This window comes from Rattus norvegicus, chromosome 2 (assembly GCF_021556685.1).
Source record: "Rattus norvegicus strain SHRSP/BbbUtx chromosome 2, alternate assembly SHRSP_T2T, whole genome shotgun sequence".
Lineage (NCBI taxonomy): Eukaryota > Metazoa > Chordata > Mammalia > Rodentia > Muridae > Rattus > Rattus norvegicus.
The window spans coordinates 172,040,003-172,059,777 of NC_141535.1; the positions used below are offsets into that span (position 1 = coordinate 172,040,003).

Here is a 19,775-nt window from a genome sequence, read left to right on the forward strand (position 1 = left end):
TGTGGGTAACCATTCTGTGCCATTATCTCTCAGAGGCTTGGGCTCTGGGGCAAAACACCCTGTGCTGCTTACTTCAGGAGCCAGTGTCCACTTGTATACACCCAACTCAAAAGCTTGCTAAGAGGTTTTAATTAAATAATGCTTATAGATTGCTAGTACAGGGAATATTTTTAAAGAATGGGGAAATTATTGCCTGACCAGAATTACATGAGAATTTATTTTATTGTAATGACAACCTATTTACTGTGTTGAGATATTCTAACATTTTATACAAAGGACATCAGTATTTACTTAGCTATAGTAGAAACCCACCAGCTAATCATTTTGATGAACTTACTACTTGATGTCATAGCATAAGACATAAAATACAAAATAAGCTTAGAGTTACATAGAGCATAGGCTAATTTAAAGTTCCCATATTTCTGTCCATCCAGGTCTAGTATAGATAGAAAAGAGTATTTAAAATATATTACTAAAACACCTAAATATGATTTGTGCTTGAGACCACCTATAAGCTACGGCAGCCAGGAATCAGATGATGTGGATCTTTGCGTCGCCTGGTTCATATGTAGAGCCTGGTAGTAAGAAGATACAGCCTGATTTCTACTGACCATACTTAAAGAGTGCTGGGGAAATTTTCATTTTTACTTTGTTACTTAGAAATCTGATTAGAAAATTGGCTAACTAGTTTTGCTTGGCTAGTTCTTCACAGTTAAATTAGCATTGTAAATTAAGTATTGGGAGAATTGTTTAAATACTTGGTAAATGGGAGTCATCATTAGTAATTATAACCAGATATATTTTTCACTTAAAGGGCTAACTTAATGGAAGCCACTCCTAAGTGATCACCTTGATAGATGAAGGAAATATGAAGGTATAGACTTCCTGATGTATCCTTTTGATAATTTTTTTTTCTATTTTTCGGAGCTGGGGACCGAACCCAGGGCCTTGCGCTTGCTAGGCAAGCGCTCTACCACTGAGCTAAACCCCCAACCTCTTGATAAAGTTTTATGAGCAAGTTTTCTTGTAACTTTATGGCCATAAGTAGCAGCCATGTAACCATGAGAATTCCTTTGAATACATAGAGTAAAGGTATTTCTATCCCTAGCCTCACTAAGCTTACCCAATACACATTCTGCAAGAGATTCCAGCTACTCTCTAATACTCCTCAGGAGCCAGGAACAAGCAAGAACTCCATATTTGCTAAGGGTTTTCCTCCCAAATCATGAATCATACTTAATAAGGGTCTGTATATTTTCCCAAATATTGGACCCCCCCCTCCCCAAGCAAGAAGTTTTAATTTGAAAAGAACTTCCCTTTGCAGAGGACGAATTGATTGCTAGGAAAAATAACTTTTGTGGAGCATGTACGTACATATGGTGCCTGATGGGGGATGATGTAAGAACTAGGTAAATGTTTGAGAAGATAATAGACAGCAGAACATAATTTCTAGGAGAGAATCCAAGATGTGTATCTTCATAAAATTTACATGTGAAAGTAAACAGTATGCATTGAACGTCATGCTTATAACGGTAAACATTTCAAAAATTGATATTTCATGTAATGTTCTATTACCATGCAGAACTATTAAAATATATTGTTCAAATAGTAGGGATCTTTTTTCTGAAGAGACTAAGTACTCTGAATAACTATAGGCACATAGCTTACTTGTAATGAAGACCATTAGTGGGGAGGATAGGAGTCAATTAACCAGGCCCTTGATAATAGCTTTCTTATCCAAGGAGTCTGTCTTATCACCACCTCCAAGGGCAGTTCTGTAGCAAGCTGCAAGATGAATACCTAAATTTGTACAATATTCATTCTAAGAAAAAGGTTGCCTTTAGGCAAAGTTAGTTTCTTTATTATTATATAAAATCCCCTTTTAATGCTAAGCAATGTGCATGTCACAGTCATTTTTGAGATAAAAGTCCACTACCTCCTGTTGACCCAGGGTGGACGAATGTTGGGATTCCTGAGCGAGCACGGAGCACATGGAGAAAGTAGCGTTTAGACAAACATACGTAAGGTGGAAGTGGTTCATCTTTAAGGGTAACCCTCCTTGTTCCTGAGAATCAGTTATCCTGAAAACTATATTTTAGAAGAATGTATGGTAAAGCATAAGAAATATTTTCCCTAAATCTTAATATAAGAGACATGCAGGTGAAATACATCTTTTATTACATAATTTCTGTAAAAGAACCTTTATGCTCCAAACTGGTTTACTTTGCTGTCAGTTCCCCCAGGAATATTTAATTTTGCCCTTTGGAATTGCCCATATCACACTGCCCCAGCTACTTGAAGAATAGCCAGCCTCTGCCAAGTCTATCCAGTAGGATGACAGTTAATGAAAGTAGCCTGCTTTGCCTCTGTTGGGGGTGGGGGTTACCCAAATACATTTCATTTCCAAAATGTTTCTTTTTGGAAGGACTTATTTGTGGTAATGCTGATTGCTGTTTAAATCTCGTCAAAAATGTGGCTTTTACAAAACACAAAAATAATCTCCTGAAAGTTTGGAAGGGGAGAGGGGCTGTGGTGTGGGGGCGGTCTCTGCTGCCCACGTCCGCCCTCTGTTCAGTGCGTTGTGTGCTTACGGGCTCCCTGGAGCAGATCACCATATAATTGATGTGCAGTCTGCATTGCTGAACCCTGGACTGCACCATTCTGTGTTCAAGGGAAGATGTAATCTGATCCCTCTGCTGCTGAGGGAGGAATCTGTTCAGTCAAGGCTTTGACAGGGCATAGTCTCCTCCAATAATCTTGTGGGTTCTCGCTCATTATTCCGGAGTTCTCCTCAGTGGAGCTGCATGCGTGTGTGCGTCCTGAGCAGCGTTCTGGTTCTGAGCTGCGTCTGCTGGTGCTGGGGAGTTTTGCTGCCGGTTCCGCTGCCTAATCTTCCTTTTCTGGCGTGCCTGAGCATGTCCACGTTAGAATCTGTGACATACCTACCTGAAAAGGGGTTATATTGTCAGAGACTGCCAAGCAGCCGGACACACGGGGGCACAGAATCCCTGAAGGGGAAAAATACAGAAAATATGGGTTTCTACGGCACATTAAAAATGATTTTTTACAAAGTAAGTAATCTGTTTTCTTCCTGTGCTGTGTGGTTGTGTGTGTGTGCGTGTGCGTCTGCCTGGGAAGGAAAATCTGTCTCATCAGAGATGGCTGCAGTATCCTCTAATTCTGGTGGGTGCGTGGATGTCTGGTATTCTGTTTTATTTCATGACTGTTGTAAGCAAGTATGCAGCGATGGTGTGAGCTGGGAGAGGCTTTAAAATAAAATGTATATTTCCATCTGAGAATTTTTCACTGAAAACGTATCTCAGACTTCAGAAATGTAGCTCCGTTAAATGCTGACCTGGAAATACTCAGCCTCACTTGGCTTTCCGTGAACCTTTCTGTTCAGTTCTCCTGTACCATAGACATACATATATATGTTCATTAGTTAACTCTTGGAGTGTAGTCACTGAAATGTGTGCAGCCTATGTTTGAAGAGATTGGACTACTTGTGGTATCTTAAAAAAAATTGTCCAATTAATTTTTGGTTATAAACTCAGTATTTTCAGTTAACATTACAGTATTTAAAAGTCATTCAGAAGATGCTTTGTTTTATAAAATAATTTAAACATAAAGCCTTTTCAGTGAATTTCTTGATATGTGTTTTAAATATTTTATTCATTGAAAGATTCTAGATGGAAATAAAGTTTGCTTTTAGTGGCAATTGGATGACATTTGTACTGGCATATTTACAAGGCGTTCTGGGAAGTTCTGAAAGGTAGCATTACTGACTTAATTCATGTGAGTGTCAGAGATTCTCATATGACTGTGAAAGTTACCAAGTTCTGTACTGGCTGACCTTCCTGCTGGATTCATTCGTGTATATGTACATGTCTGTGTGTCTGAGTTCTACACGTAGAAGCACATGGCTCCCTGTGTACTGCAGCTTTATATCGTTTGTTTTCTGATAAGATTACTTACAAAGAGAAAGAAATAATATATTTTGGAGATTGTCTTTTTAAAATGAAGTGAGTATAGAAACTTCCAAAGGGAAGAAAGCAGGCCAATTCCACCCCCCCCCCAGTAGATATTTCACGAACTGAAGTATGAATTGTGCATAAGCTTCTTGAACCTTTGCAGCCGCAGATGGTCCAGTGTTGCCTGGGAGGCTTTCTTCATGATGATAACAAGTCCTTGCTATCCCATCACAGAGTTTGAATCTTTCTAGTGCTTTTTAGTCCTTACAGCGTATATTCTACCTTCCATGTGTTCCTATGTGAAGCAGTAGGTAGGCAAACGAGCCTACTGCAAAACAGGGGTTCCAGCTTACTCTAAAATTGAAGATAGCTATCTCCATATGTGATACAGTAGCTAGTGAGTACACGCAAATCCAAGAGGAGCCGTTAACATAGGAAAAGTTGAACCTTAACAGATTTTATTTTGTAGTTTTGAAATTAACATATACCCAGATGACCTACGTTAATTGATAGTAAAATACAAAAATAAATATTTCAATATTGACATTGATAAATGCAATTTTGAATATATTGATAGCACAACATGGCATAGTGAGAAACCTTTAAGATGTGCATGTTAGACGTGTCTTACATATCATATGTCTTAGTCATAACTCATTCTCTTAAAGTCTTTTCGTTGTTTCCAGAGTATTTTGTCCTGAGTATGGACTGTGTATTCTGTATGTAGCAGTTGATGATTTTCCCTCAGCGGTATTGCAGCAGATACAGATTATCTGCTGTTAGGGACTTACTCGTTTTAACTGTCCATGTTGTCCTTGCTAATTGCTTTCTTCCTTATTTCAATCACCGTTCAAGATTAGCTTATTTTGCTCTCTTCCTTTGTATAATGATATGAATGTTTAAAATTTAGTCATTAATATTTCTGATTGTGAAATTTTAAATTTTTAATCTTAAAATATTTTTAAAGAAAAATGAAGCTTAGTAAAGAAGACATACTAAATATGGTCCTTTTCTATGTGTGCTTATAAATTTTTTTCTTGTTATTAAACTGAAAAATGAAAAATATGTACTACTCTAAGGGCACGATGAATATTAGTTTCTCACCAAACACTGTTCTTCCCAGCAGAATACTGAGGGAACATTACCTTTCCAGTCCATAAGAGTAAAGCAAATAGAAAAAAACTGCGTGATATATTTTCAGATTAACCTACCAATAATCATCATTGTAGGCACATGAAAATTTAACAGTTTTTAAATATTAATATGCAAACTCAAAGTCTGACAATGGACCAAGTAATTTTTTTTTTTATTTTATCTGTTTTACTTTATAGATGAAAAGAAAGTTGGACCATGGCTCTGAGGTCCGTTCCTTTTCTTTGGGAAAGAAACCATGCAAAGTCTCAGATTATACCAGGTAATGTTGAATAGAGGGGGTAGGCGGTCACGTCCTCCGAGAACATGTCTTTGAATTTATTTTCGAAGAATAACAGTGCTGCTGTGTTCATTGTTGCTGGTTGTTCTAATGTGTCTTGACGTTACAGATGTGGGAAGGGCATCGGTCTAAACCCAAGCAGAAGCCAGCACTGTCCACTGTGGACTTTCTTACTAACACTCTGATGGGAGGCACATGCAGCTCTTCAAACAAGATTTCAAAGTCACAATTTTAAACAGTAAACCATGAGATCTAAATGTGAAGAATGTCTCTAGTTACTATAGCAACTGCTGTTTTAGGGTAGATACTTTTATATACCAAATCGAAGATAAATTTATTAGCAGTGAGGTAAATCTCCCAGATACTAACTAAATCTTATTTCATGGAGTGAATGTGTTAGAAATCCCCATTTACTGGCATGATGGGTTTTATGTTTTAACACATACATTTCTACACTTGTAGAATAGTTTCCATAACAACTGAAGACAATCGTAGTCTTGTTTCCTGCTTCACTCCATCATTTTTGGATTTTTGCGTCAGTATAAAACTTTGCCCACTCTCACGCTAATTAGGCTAACTTAAGCACAATATCTCATTTCCCAGCCAATTAAAAATGGCTTGGGATGTCACTTGAAATGCTGTATTTTAACATTTAAATGACAAAAGTATCTTAAGAACCTCTGTGGTCCCCTCCAAGTTTCGTATAATTGTCACTTTTATTGAGCACTGGTCAGAGTGAACAGTGGAAATTCTAAGGACATTATGCTTAGGATCTTTTTTCCCTTAAAGCATTTTGATTTAGTTATTTTTATTCTATGAAATAGAATAAAATTAACATTGCCTTGACACAAGGTTTTCTAAAACATATTACAGATTGTTGTCCCCCCTACACACACACACACACACACACACACACACACACACACACACACACACACACAGTTAGTTTTTATTTCATTCAATTGTAGAAATTTATTTAATGCTCCTGTGTAATATTAAGGAATCATATTGCTTAGAATAATTTTATATACAGAAAACTCCAGCGAGATGGTACCCAAGAGATGAAGAGAGCCTCATTCTCCGTACAGCCCTTCTCCCTCCTCTCTGCTGTCTGACAATTTCACTGTTTTGGGCGCTTCCACCAGAGGGTGTGGAGGGATAGAGAGACAACTAAAATGTTCATTTCATTTTGATTTTCCTTCTAACCTTGATAATTTATTTCTCAGATGAGAAAGTTGAGCTTGATGTTAAACTAACTGTAAGTGTAATTTTTTTAATGCACAGATTTCAGTCAGTCCACATTATTTTGGTCTTATGTTAAAGACAATGCCAGAACAAAAGTATTAAATGATCAGTTACTTTAGAATGGGATTTTTGGTACAGAACACATTCTCATAAAATTTTAGTCGCTTTTATATCGAGGTAGCAACAGCCTTTTAACAAGGAACTGTACAAAGCAGAATTAGAACCAATACATATTTATTTCCATGTCTTTGAAACAATTTTGTCAACCACTAACATATATGTTTAATATTCAGTAATGATTTTGACAGGTAATAAAGATGAAACTCATTCTGTATTCTCCCACCTCCTTAAGAGATTTTAGCTATTAACACAGCTTGTCTTATTTTGGAGAAAAAGAAGCTGAATTCGAATAAAGGAAAGATTGATTTACTTGTTGAATATTAGAAATTGTCATAAATAAATATTAAAAGATTCAAAGGGTGCAGGCATAAAGATTTTTCTACAAGATAGTGATTTGGGTACCATTTTTAAAAATTAAGACTCGCTTCATTAGCAGTTTGTCAGGGGTTGAAAATCAGTTGTTGCGGTACAGTTTACACATGCTTTTCGAGTTTCTCCTTAATTCTTTCTCCGTTTTGTTTTGTTTTGTTTTTTTAAACAAATCCACTGTAACCCAGCCTGGCCTAGAATTCACTATGCAGCTTGCCTCAAACTTGGAACAGTTCTACCTCACCCTCAAGTGCTCTGATAACAGATGGGAGCTGGCTGCCCTTTGGATTTAAAGCACTTTATTATCATAGTTCAGCGAGCTGAGGACTCTTCCACAGATGTAATTTTGTTGAACATTAATACCACCTGTAAGGCAGAAATGCTCGCATTACCTGGCTTGAGGTGCTCGATCCAGCTTAGAGGAACCACCAGCCTGTGTGTGTGGTGTGTGTGTGTGTGTGGTGTGTGTATGGGTGTGTGTGTGTGTGTGTGCGTGTGTGTGTGGTGTGTGTATGTGTGTGTGGTATGTGTGTGTAAGTGTGTGTGGTGTGTGGGTGTGTGTGGTGTGTGGGTGTGTGTGGTGTGTGTGTGGTGTGTGTATGTGTGTGTGTGGTGTGTATGTGTGTGTGTGGTGTATGTGTGTGTGTGGTGTGTGTGTGTGTGTAAGTGTGTGTGTGGTGTGTGTATGTGTGTGTGTGGTGTATGTGTGTGTGTAAGTGTGTGTAAGTGTGTGTGTAAGTGTGTGTGGTGTGTGTGTAAGTGTGTGTGGTGCGTGTGTGTGTGTGGTGTGTGTGTGGTGCGTGTGTGTGTGTGGTGTGTGTGTGGTATGTGTGTGTGGTGTGTGGTGTGTGGTGTGTGTAAGTGTGTGTGGTGCATGTGTGTATGTGTGTGTGTGGTGCATGTGTGTATGTGTGTGTGTGGTGTATGTGTGTGTGGTGTGTGGTGTGTGTGTGGTGTGTGTGTGTAAGTGTGTGGTGTGTGTGTAAGTGTGTGTGGTGTGTGTGTGGTGTGTGTGGTGTGTGTGTGGTGTGTGTGTGTGGTGTGTGTATGTGTGTGTGTGTGGTGTATGTGTGTGTGGTGTGTGTGGTGTGTGTGTGGTGTGTGTGTGTGGTGTGTGTGTGTAAGTGTGTGTGGTGTGTGTGTAAGTATGTGGTGTGTGTGTGTGTGTGTGTGTGTGTGTGTGTGGCCTGAGTAGTTAGCAGAGATACAGTCTCAGGGCTGGAAGCACCATACTCGGTTCTGAGTTTATTTGTTCAGTGTTTTTTTTTTTTTTTTTTTTTTAATTATCTCAGAGTTAAATTATTGGATAAGAATGTTTCTCTTTTAATTTTGTCTGAAAGTTCTCTACACTTTTTTAAAAAACCTGTCTCATTGAGGCTGACTACTACCAAATACCTAGGCTCAGCTTAGTAAATGATAAATTATAATTAGCAATGGATAAATTATTGTAAATAATTTTAATGTATCTGAGGCAAGCTTAAGGATTTATGTATAAGCAGTGAAAGACATAACATTAATACTTTCATGCTTATTTTTATAAAGAAAATCTAAACTTAACTGGGTGCTTGAAGACCAGTCATAGAAGTAGGAGCTGTCTGTTGTACGGCCATGTTTGTTTGCCTGCATACTTAGTCATGTGTTCACTTATGGTCAGCGCTGGGCCTGGCCTGTCCGCTCAGCCTTCTCACTCTTACTGATTGCACCTGCAGCCCTAAGCTGCAATTAGAGCTTTGTCATAGAGCCTTTCATTTGGTTGCCAACAGCATTGCTAGGACGATGATAGGGAAGGAACTTTAGTGATTATTAACAACAGCAACAACAACAAGAGCAAGAAGAGCAGGAAGAAGAAGTAGGGCCAAATATGATGGCACGGGCCTGTGTTACCAACATTGAGATACTGAAGAAGGAGGAAGGTGAGTTTAAAGCCAGCCTGGGTGACAGTAAGTTTGATGCCAGCCTCAACTACAGAGAGAAACCATGTGAGAGCAGAGGAAAAGGAGGAATAGCAAGGTAGCTTTGTGTGTGCCTGCCCTCTGAGAGAAGCCAGCAAAAGGGATTGCTATACTGATGTTTGAAGAACAGCAGATCATCGTTCACAGTTTTTAATTAACATCTTTCTTTGCTTCCACTCTTATACCTAGGCTCAGCTTAATAAATAACAAAGTAAATTTAGCAATGAGTAAAATATTGCAAATAATTTTAAATGTGTCTGGGGCAAGCTTAAGGACTTATGTGTCAGCAGGAAGTCCAAAATATTTTTATCTCTGAGATATTGGTAACAATACTTTCATACTTTTTATTTTATTTTTTAGTACCACTGGGCTTGTACCATGTTCAGCAACACCAACAACTTTTGGGGACCTGAGAGCAGCCAATGGGCAAGGGCAGCAACGGCGGAGGATTACATCTGTGCAGCCGCCCACAGGCCTCCAAGAGTGGCTGAAAATGTTTCAGGTGACCGTGTGAACACTGTTGGAATGCTCCCCTCCGCTGCCCGGGGTCGGGTGGGAATACACAAGTATTTGGCCACTAACAGAAAGAGGAGTGTGTCTGATGCTGTACCTTGTATGAGCGCAGGAAACAGTGGGCTAAGTGAAAGAAGCCAGGTGTAAGAGGAAACGTTTAGTAATAAAGAGAGACAAAGTACGTTAGTGACTGCCAGGTAGAAAACAGAGAGGCCTGGGGCTACCTGCTAAGAGATGTAGGGTTTCTTTTGGGGAGGGAGATAGACGTGTTCTAGAGCTGGGTAGGGTCATGGTCATCTAGAACGATGACATCCTGGGAAATCCCCTAAGTGTCCACTGAAATAGCACACCTGTTATATGACATACATCTTTCAAAATGAACGTACAGTCCTTATATTGTGCAAGTGTATGTTTGCATGTCTTTATTGCTTTTTAAAATAAGACCTTTAATTTTCTTGTTCGGGTTTGGGTTTCTATGTTATTGAATGTATTGTTTTCTGAACACATTTCTTGTATGTTAGGAATGTGAGGTTAATTTAAGAACTCCATCAGGAAGTCCCTGGTGGTAACTTGGCATCACTGTTTCCCTGGTAGAGGTGACTTAGTGGTTTCTTCCATTGCCTTATTTGCAGATGCTTTTAGTTTGCTCAGCTTCAACCACTGTCTTTTACTAGGATTTAAATTCTTTGAACATTTACTGGGACGATTGCCTTCAATACTGTGGATATTTATAATTTAAGTTAGTTAGATTGCTTTATCTCTTCTTATTCTGAATGATAGACTAAATCAAGAGCATACTAACACAGTTGTCATAGACGAAGTACTCAACAATTCTTTGCAGACAATAATTAATAAAAATATGAATGTGCCTGATATAAAATGAACACATTTCACTACCTCTGGCTACTTGAATTGTTGGGTACTAAGTACACACATAAGGAAATTACAAATTTAAAAGATATGTTGGCTTTGTTATTTCAAATATTTAAGAAGTCCTGTTGTATAATTCCTAAAATTTTAAATACTTAGCTGTGTGTGTGTGTGTGTGTGTGTGTGTGTGTTTATGTGTGTGTGTGTGTGCTTTCATCTATAGCTAGAAAATTTCCTTGAAGTGATGTGCTCTTAGATGAGTCTTAAGACTGTTTTGTGGGAGGGGGCAGAGCTGTAAATGACAGGTATGGAGCCCTGGTTCTTAGTAGGGTTTGGTTTTTCCCCCAAATAATAGAGGAAGAGTTGGATCCTTTTGATGTTTAGTATGTAAAGACAATATGAAGGGTAGCCTCCAAAACCTAATAATTATCAACCCAAAATATCATAGTACTAAGCTTAAGAGTCTTGGGATTAAACAAATGGAAGTTACATTTTACTTATGAAACGTTGAGAACACGACAATCAGAAAAAATGTTTTTAATGTTTATAGACATGTGTTGATTAAACTCACCTTTCCCATAAGGATTACTACTTCCCCATTCTTTTGCCTGAAATTTATGACATTTTTCCCTACATATGCCCTGTGAATTTTCAACTTATTTTTTGTCCAGTCATTTAGTAATAAATAATGCTTAAAATAAAAAATCTAGACATTTGTCTATATACTCTTAAAGGTATATTTAAAATATTAATATCTGATTAAGCCAGGGAAATGAGAGGAATGACACTGTGTTCTCCTGCGTGCACATGAGTGTATGCACAAGCCAGCACCCAGAGAACAGCGCTGGTGTGTTGACTGGATGCTGAAACCAAATGGCGTCTCTAGTGCCCATCTAGACAACCCTCAAAACTGATTGGAAAAGAAGCTCATTAGCAGGCTATTCCAAATAAGGTTTTTTGTATGTGGTTAGGCCCATTTTTCCCACAGCATTTTAATGTACTAAATATTTTTGTAAGCCATTTATGATGTTCATTAAGAACATTTTTCTAATATTGATCTGCAGTGGAGGTATTAATGCTTTCTTTTCATGAAGCTGTTTTAGAGAGCCTTTTATATAGTGCTTTTTTAATAAAAATTCCAGATGTTATACTTGTTACAGCTCAGCTTTAGAAATGTTAACTGTAAAAGTAAAATCAGAACACCCAACTGTGAGTCTAAACCCGTTTGGTGTCCTATAAAGTGTCTTTCATATTAGTAGTTGCAGTGAGAGCTCATCCTTTTTTTTTTTTTTATTCACTTTACATCTTGATCACCTCCACCCCAACAGTCTCTCCCTACCTCCCTCCCCTTTTATTCTAAGAAAATGGAGTACCCAGCCTCCCACCTCTACCACCCCACTCCTATGGGCACATCAAGGCTCTGCAGGGCTAGGTGCTTCTTTTCCCACCGAGGCCAGACAAGACAGCTGAGTTGGGAACAGAATCTACAGACAGGCAGAAGCTGTAGGGGGTAAGGATCGAGGGCCCTGATGGGATAGGGACTCCACAGGAAGACCAGCAGTGTAGACCTTTGGGGGCTCTCAGAGACTGAGCAACCAACCAGAGAGGATGCACAGGCTGGACATAGCACCTACACGTGTAGCAGAAGTAAGCTTGATCTTCATGTGAGTCCTGAACAACTGGAGAGAGCTCATTATTAGTTCCCAGACATAAGGTAGAATTAATTCTGCAAGTAAACCTTAGTCCCCCTCCCCCACCTCAAAGACATTCTGTAGCAACTAAAGGTCAACCTGACAAGGTAGATCCAGTTAATCTTCTGAGCTCCAAGTCTGTCTCTGACATAACCCAGGCCTCATTGCCATACACTGCCCTTGTCTTGGCGAGGGTTCTATGGCTGTGAAGAGACACCATGACCAAGATACAGGAAAGCATTTTATTGGGACTGGTCTACAGCTTCAGAGGTTCAGTCCATTATCATCATGGAGGGAAACATGGCAGTGTGCAGGCAGGCATGGTGCTGGAGAAGCAGCTGAGAGCTCTACATCTTGCTCCCTAACCAGCAGAAGGAAACTGTGTGTCACACCGGGCATAGCTTGAATAGATAAAACACCAAAGCCCAACCCAACAGTGACACACTGTGTCCAACAGACCACATCTCCTAATAGTGCCACTCCCTATAGCCAACATTCAAACATAGGAGTCCATAGGAGCCATTTCCCACATTGTACTGGCTGGTTTTGTTTCAACTTGACATAAGCTAGTGTCATCAGATGAGAATAGAGCCTCAGTTGAGAAAATGCTTCAGTGAGATCTAGTTTTAAGGCATTTTCTCTATTGGTGGTCCATGGGAGAGGACCCAACCTGTTGCAGTTGATGCCATCTCTAGGCAAGTATTTCTGGGTTCTACAAGGAAGCAGGCTGAGCAAGCCAGGGGAAGCAAGCCAGCAAATGGTGCCCCTACACAGCTCTGTCAGCTCCCACCTTCAGGATTCTGCTCCGTTCAGTTTCCTGTCCTGACTTCCTTCAGTAATGAACAGCAAATGGAAGTGTATGCTAAATAACAAGCCCTTCCCTTCCCTACTTGCTACTCGGTCATGCTGGTTTGTCACAGCGATAGAAACCCTAAGTAAGACAACCCTGATTTTGTTGGTTTGGTTTGGTTTGGTTTGGTTTGGTTTGGTTTGTTTCCGAGACTGGTGCCAAACTAACTAGAACTGAACCACTTGCCTGGGGGCTGGTGATGCTTCAGTGCCAATCTTCTCGATGGCCACAGCTCTGTAGCAAAGAGGGTGGTGTGAGCTGACCTCTGACGGGTAATTAAACCGGCAGTCGTTCTACAGATTTGCAATTGGGGCATTAAATGGTGACTTCCTGTTGTGTAACAAGCAAAATGGGAGCTCTTGTCCTCCTACTGCCCCCCTATTGCTCCTAAGGCAGTGTTACAGCACTTGGTCCAGCTCCATCTACCCTGACAAAGTACAAATTAACTAAGAACATAGAATACACCACTGCAGATAACAGTCTATTAATGAAAATCAGAAATTAAACCCAAGACAAAAGCAAAAAAACTTTGCACTGTTTAAATTGATTCAACTTTTCAGTGGCCCAAGTTTCTTGTTTTCCAAAGCCAGAGGGACGGGGCTTGTTTGATTATTTATGAAATTTTGGAATTAGCATATATAGTTTTTCACTTTAAAAATTTAGAGTAGATAAAGACACTAACAGAATTGGCCTTTTATGGTTCTTCACATTTTGGATTTGTCTCTTAACTAGTGGGCAGTTTTATTATGAGACCATTCTTCCCTTTATTTTTATATTGCATAAAACAAATATCACACTAGAACGTATCCAACGGGGCGAGTATGTAGATGTTCGTACAGCTCTACATGGGAGCACAGAGTCCATAAATGTCAGGCTCCTCCATTGGTCAAGACACAGCTTTGAGCCTCGGTCACCTTGGGTCGTCTTGGTATCAGTACGAGCTTCACATAGACTTCTGAGGGACAAAGGTGAGGTGTGTGCGAGAGCTTTAGCACTGTACAAATGTCTGCACACTTTATCAACACAGATTTGCATTGAAACTGCGTGTTTTGGAAAGATGTGTTAGATTCAAAACAAAAACAGTGAACTAGAGAAATACTTTCGTTTTGATATTTATAATGAATAAAATCTATATTGAAAGATTTATCAAGTTCCATGCTAAATCAAATTACATGTTTTCTGATTTCTTTTACTTAAGTCTTGTTAGTAACAGAAAATTAAAACCTACAAGAGAGGTGAAAGACAAGATCAGTTTTTTGTTTCTTTGAAATTATATGTGTTACAGCATGGTTAAGGAAGCTTATTAGACCTTGTGTGATGAAGTTGAAGAAATTCATGTATTTACTCAGGAAAAAGTAGAGGAAGGTTCTGTCTTTAATATAATCCAAAACCTTACATCAAAATAAAAACAGATTAAGCCTTGTTCTTTAGAAAGTAACAGCTAGATCACGTTTTCTCACTGGATTCTGAAGCTGTTTGAACTAACAGGAGCTGCCCACAGGAGAGGGCAAGAACTGTTCAAATAGAGGTGGGTAGACTGGGTGTGGTGGCTCAAGCCTGTGATCTCCAGTGCAAGACTGCGTCTCAAAACAGCAGTCAGGTAGACTCCCTGCCCTGCCTAGGTTCCAAAGCAGTGCGTTTGCTCTCGTGTAAGTTCGGGCTCAGTGCTGCTCAGGACCTTGTGCCTGAGTGGAATGGTAAGCACACCCTTCCAGTGTTCCCTCATGCTGATTCATTAATCACCTGCATCGACACTGGAGGAATTGATTGTATGAAAAACAGTTGGGCATGTTGACGCAGGCCTTTAATCCCAGCTCTCCCAAGGTTGAGGCAGGCACATCTCTGAGTTGGAGGCCAGCCTGGTCTACAGACTGAGTTCCAGGACAGCCAGAGCTACACAGAGAAGCACTGTCCTTTTGGGGCTGGAGGGTCTCCAAGTAATTGTGGGACCCTGCCAGTTTGGGGAATCACTACCAGACCAAGTCTCTTATTATGAAGGCTTTAGGCTGTAAGTGGAAAAGGGACTCTGCCTGGGAAATAGAGTAGAAGAACAAAGATAGGAAGCTTGAGAGACTATGTGGAGATCTGAACATCATAATCTAGAAGAAATGCTGGTAGCTTAGCTGGTACAGTAACGACTAAGTCTTAGATATGCTTTGAACTTCCTGGATTTGTTTATCCTGAGCCTCCTGCATCTGCATTCTGCTTTCACATGCTTGATTAAAATGCAGTTCTGCTGAGTCAGCATAGTTGCCCATCTCCCAAAATGGCCATGGCCATGACAGTGTCTACAGATTTCTTGTAATATGAAAATAACCAACATACTGTTTTAAAAAATTCAAATTCTTTGAGGGATGTGAGTCAATAAATTGTTATTATAAGTTATTTGTACTTTATGGTCAGTGATGAATCAAAGTCGACCGTGTTGTTAAATGGGCAAAATCTGAGGCAGTGCCTGAAGTGCTGTGGGATCAGACAAACAATCCGGTGCTTTGCCTCCTGTGGGGCACTCTGCGTGCTGCCTTTCAAAGCCCTGTGCAGATCCTGTCTGAGCACAGAGTCCTTGAGGGCAGGTGAATGTTTCAGTATGTACAAGGTAAAGGACAGCACGTGACTCCCGGGAGCCCCGTTCCTTACATTGGCAAAGTGGAGTGGGCCACGGGCATAGGTCAGTGCTGACTGGCTCCATAGAGCTGGTATCTCTGCAGAGTCTAAGGGAGGTGGGTGCCTCTTCCTGTGAGCCTCGACAGCTCAGTCTCTGTGTCTCTTAAGTCTTACGGAACCCAAGTGCAAGTGTTAGAGGAAGGCAGGGGCCTGCTATTCTCTGTTCATCCGTGTCCGAAATGGCCTGATGCCCAGAGGTGTTCTCAGCAAAGGCCTGTGCGGATATGCTTTCACGTAACGATTGGGAAGTTACTTAAAGGTCTTACATGGTTATCATAAAATTCTGACATTTTAAACTACTCATATGGCCTTAAATTTGTTCCTTTAACGGGCCCTGGCTTTTCTAAGCAGTCATGCTCACTGAGGGAGAATACTAAAAGCAAACACATTTTTTTTTAAAGGAACATATACTTTTGAAGTATAATATATGTGTTTTCATTTTTCATAAATACAGCATTTTTTATTCATTTGGGTCTTTGTTTATATTCTAATTTTGCAATACTAACTCAGCTAATCTTTTCTAGTCTTTTCTATTGCTTACTGATTGTTATCTGTAATTTTTATAAAGTGGAGCATTTTTTAAAGTTTGTAGAAGATTCCTGTCAGATATGCAGAATAACCAGTTATTAATGTTTTATATTGCAAATCCCTTAGCTCTTGGATGAAAACTTTATTCAAATTGTGAAATTGTATGGCTGTCCACTTAAAAGAATTTATAGAGAAAAATGATCTATCAGAATTCCCTAGTCAATAACCCAGATGGATATTGTGTGTCTCCCAGTGTCTTGGTGTTAGCATAAGTCTTATAATTAAAAATAAATGCAGACTTATTTTTCTGCCAGTCATGACTTTTAATGCTTTGCGGGAAAGGTACTGAGTAAACTTGCTGAAACTAAAAACTGCTATCGCTCTGGTGGCTTCTGGAGACAAGGTCTCTGTCCACGGTCCCCTTTCATGTAGTTCCACTGCTCGAACATGGCCATGCAGGTGCTGGTGGTCTTCTGTATGGATTTGTAATGTGTCCAATTCCTCTTTGGTAGAGCTGGAGTGGACCAGAGAAGTTGCTGGCCTTAGATGAGCTCATCGATAGCTGTGAACCCACACAAGTGAAGCACATGATGCAAGTGATCGAGCCCCAGTTCCAGCGAGACTTCATCTCCTTGCTCCCCAAAGAGGTGAGTAAGGGCGGCCAGCTCACCTGCATGGATGCAGCACCCGCATGGCTGCTGTCCAGATACATAGCCATGCCTGTAAGCAGTGTCCTGCTCATCATGGCTTGACACTTTGGCAAACTGCTGTGGCTTTTTGGTACAGCTGTTACATAAAGTGTGCTCATACCAAGGTGCTGCTTTCTTCCGCTTGGATAAAGTAAGGCTTCATGTGAAGTCGCCGAGTCTCTTCAGTTTTCCCTGGGTTATCTAAAGGCTGACTTTAGTTAGTTGGTATGTTTATTATATATAGTGGATGTTTTCAAAATTCTGGATTCACTAAGCAACAATATTAATTTTGTTTTTATTTTGCTAATTATTTAATGCCCCTTCAAGACCAGTAATTTTATGATTGTTGTATTTCTCTGGTTATTACATTATGTGATTTTTTTTTAATATATAAAAAATTTTTTTAAAGATTTATTTATTATATGTAAGTATACGGTAGCTGTCTTTAGACACACCAGAAGAGGGCATCAGATGCCAATATAGATGGTTGTGAGCTACCATGTGGTTGCTGGGAATTTAACTCAGGACCTCTGAAGAACAGTCAGTGTTCTCAACCACTGAGCCATCTCTCCAGCCCCCAATATATAAAATTTATCTATATGTTTTTATGGCATTTCTACTTATCATCCTTCGTCAGAGAGAAAGAGAGAGAGAGACAGAGACAGAGAAAGACACACACATACGGAGAGAGGGAGAGAGAGAGATACCACAAAAAAATTGGATTCTTAGGCACTTAGTCATACAGCCATGTGTGGCTGATGGTTTAAATATAATGCACATATTGACATTAGACTTCATAGCTTAATTTTTATCAAAAGGAAGAAATAATGTGATATTAGATAATGCCCCATAGTCCATATTTTCTCAAATTACTATACACATGTTATAAATAGCAGTTAAAAAGACAGCACAAAAAACTACCACATCCTTCATACAGATGATCCCGAAACCTCATTTGAACAGGAAGAGTCTTGCTTTCTCCTTTCTTAGATGATCACTCTAAAGTCCTAGTGGCATTAAATATAGTCCTAGTTAGAATCTGGCATTAGATTTGAGTAAAATTGATGAATTAAAATATAATTCTGGGGGAAAGCAAATTGATAAATCATCTTTTTCCTGGCACTTTCCCCCCTTTTGAGTACTTTTTAAAGGTGACAGTGTCCCAGAAGAAAAGTGTTTGCTCTTGTGAGCTTTTTCTACATCAGAACTCTTTGACTAAACTTATGAAAGTAACACGAGATCCCTTTGCTGCCATCAGGGCGTGAAGTGAATATTCGTCTGGATTATCTTACATGCCCGATACCTCCTGTAGAGTGTGTATGTGTGTAGGATGTGTATGTATTCGTGTGGGTATACATAAGTACATTCAGATGCTCCTGCACGTATGTGCCCGTGGAGGCCAGAGGTGTATCCCTCAGCTGATCCATGTTGTTTTTGCCATGTCGTCTTTCACTGAGTCTGGAGCTTACGCCTTTAGCTACGGTGGCTGGCTGTCCAGTGAGCAGTGACTATAGCTAGAACTGCCATGCCTGACTTTCCAAGACTGCCAGGATCCGAGCCCTCATCTTCATGAAACCTTACTGACTGAGCCATCACCAGTCCCCCAAATTTGAAAGTGTTTTAGAATTTTAAGAAGTAAGCACAGATGATTAATAAAAGGTAAAACCCCAAAAGATTCTCTTGGCTTCTGTGTTCTTTCAAAGACTTCCTGAGGAAAAAAGAAGTTACAAAGGAGAGAGCCCTGTCTTAGCATATCAGCTATGGTTTTTGTTTCTGACTACTGGGGTGTTCTTCATTTGGGAAGTGCTTTATGTCTGCGTGGAAGAATAATGGCATAGACTTAACCCTGTAGGGAAGTGTGTTATTTAAAACATTATTACCACACTGACATGAAATGTACTTGTATTTTTTGATAATTGGTATGAACAATATAAAGTCTCTTTATCAACATTTATTTGGATTATCTAAGAGCTTGAGCACTGGGCTCACACAAGAAACTTGTGATAAGTGGCATTGTTCTCACTTTGTAAGGAAATACCAATAGAATCACAGGTTACCCAGAGTAAAGCCTCAGATTCCTAATGTGAGAATGATGAGCATTTTCTTTGCTCTTAAAATGCTGCTTCTCTTGATTCGTTCAGCCCACTGAAATCCAGCAGTCCCAGCTCAATGCTCACCCTTCGTAGAGTAACCTTTCTTCTGTGATGTGTCTGAGTGTGCCTCCCTTATTTCCTTTTCCATAGCTGGCACTCTATGTACTTTCATTCCTGGAACCCAAAGACCTGCTGCAAGCGGCTCAGACGTGTCGATACTGGAGGATTTTGGCTGAGGATAACCTTCTCTGGAGAGAGAAATGTAAAGAAGAGGGTAAGGATCAGAATCCCCTAGACGAGGTGTTTCTGCTCTGTGGAAGCAGAGGATCCTGGAAACAAGTTGACAAAATAACTTTGCTATGCAGTGAGAGTAAATGGCTGGCTCAGTGGTGCCTGCCAGAGTGAGTCTGCATCTGTTCACTTCCTTGATCCCAACCGGGAAGGAGGCCGGCTGATGTAAAGGAAACCGCAGATCAGCATTACATGCCCAGATAATTGAGTGTTGTATCCACTCCTCTCAGGAACACTTACTGTGCACCTCCTGTGCGCTGAACATTCTTGAATGCTGGGAAGATGGGTGGTACTGATTCATCGTGGTCTTCCTTTGTGCACTTTATATTCTTCAAGTGTAGTTTAGTTTGGTTTCAAAGGGAGGATCTTCTGTTTTGTAAACAGGTATCTAGAAAAGTAATCATTTAGAAAAAAGTAGTTGTTTTTGAGGAGCAGAATGCCTGAGGGGGGGGAAGTGGTAATGCTGTAGATTAGGCTCCCTTCGCAGCCATGTGACC

At 39.9% G+C, this 19,775-nt stretch overlaps 2 protein-coding genes across 20 annotated transcripts in view; one reads left to right on the top strand and one right to left on the bottom strand.

Moving 5' to 3' along the window:
* The window catches only part of Fbxw7 (F-box and WD repeat domain containing 7), a 161,571-nt gene that overhangs the window by 130,570 nt on the left and 11,226 nt on the right, over positions 1 to 19,775 (top strand). For 18 of the 19 annotated variants that reach the window (NM_001419528.2, XM_087613422.1, XM_087613421.1 and 15 more), the window contains 4 exon segments: positions 5,303 to 5,385; positions 9,450 to 9,591; positions 16,718 to 16,852; positions 19,138 to 19,261. In NM_001419528.2, the coding sequence (NP_001406457.1) occupies positions 5,303 to 5,385; positions 9,450 to 9,591; positions 16,718 to 16,852; positions 19,138 to 19,261 (484 nt within the window). 19 annotated transcript variants of the gene reach the window in all.
* Dear (dual endothelin 1, angiotensin II receptor) lies at positions 16,420 to 19,689 on the bottom strand. The gene is given in 1 exon segment (NM_001004448.2): positions 16,420 to 19,689. A coding segment is annotated over 1 exon segment (384 nt). The 5' UTR covers positions 17,014 to 19,689; the 3' UTR covers positions 16,420 to 16,629.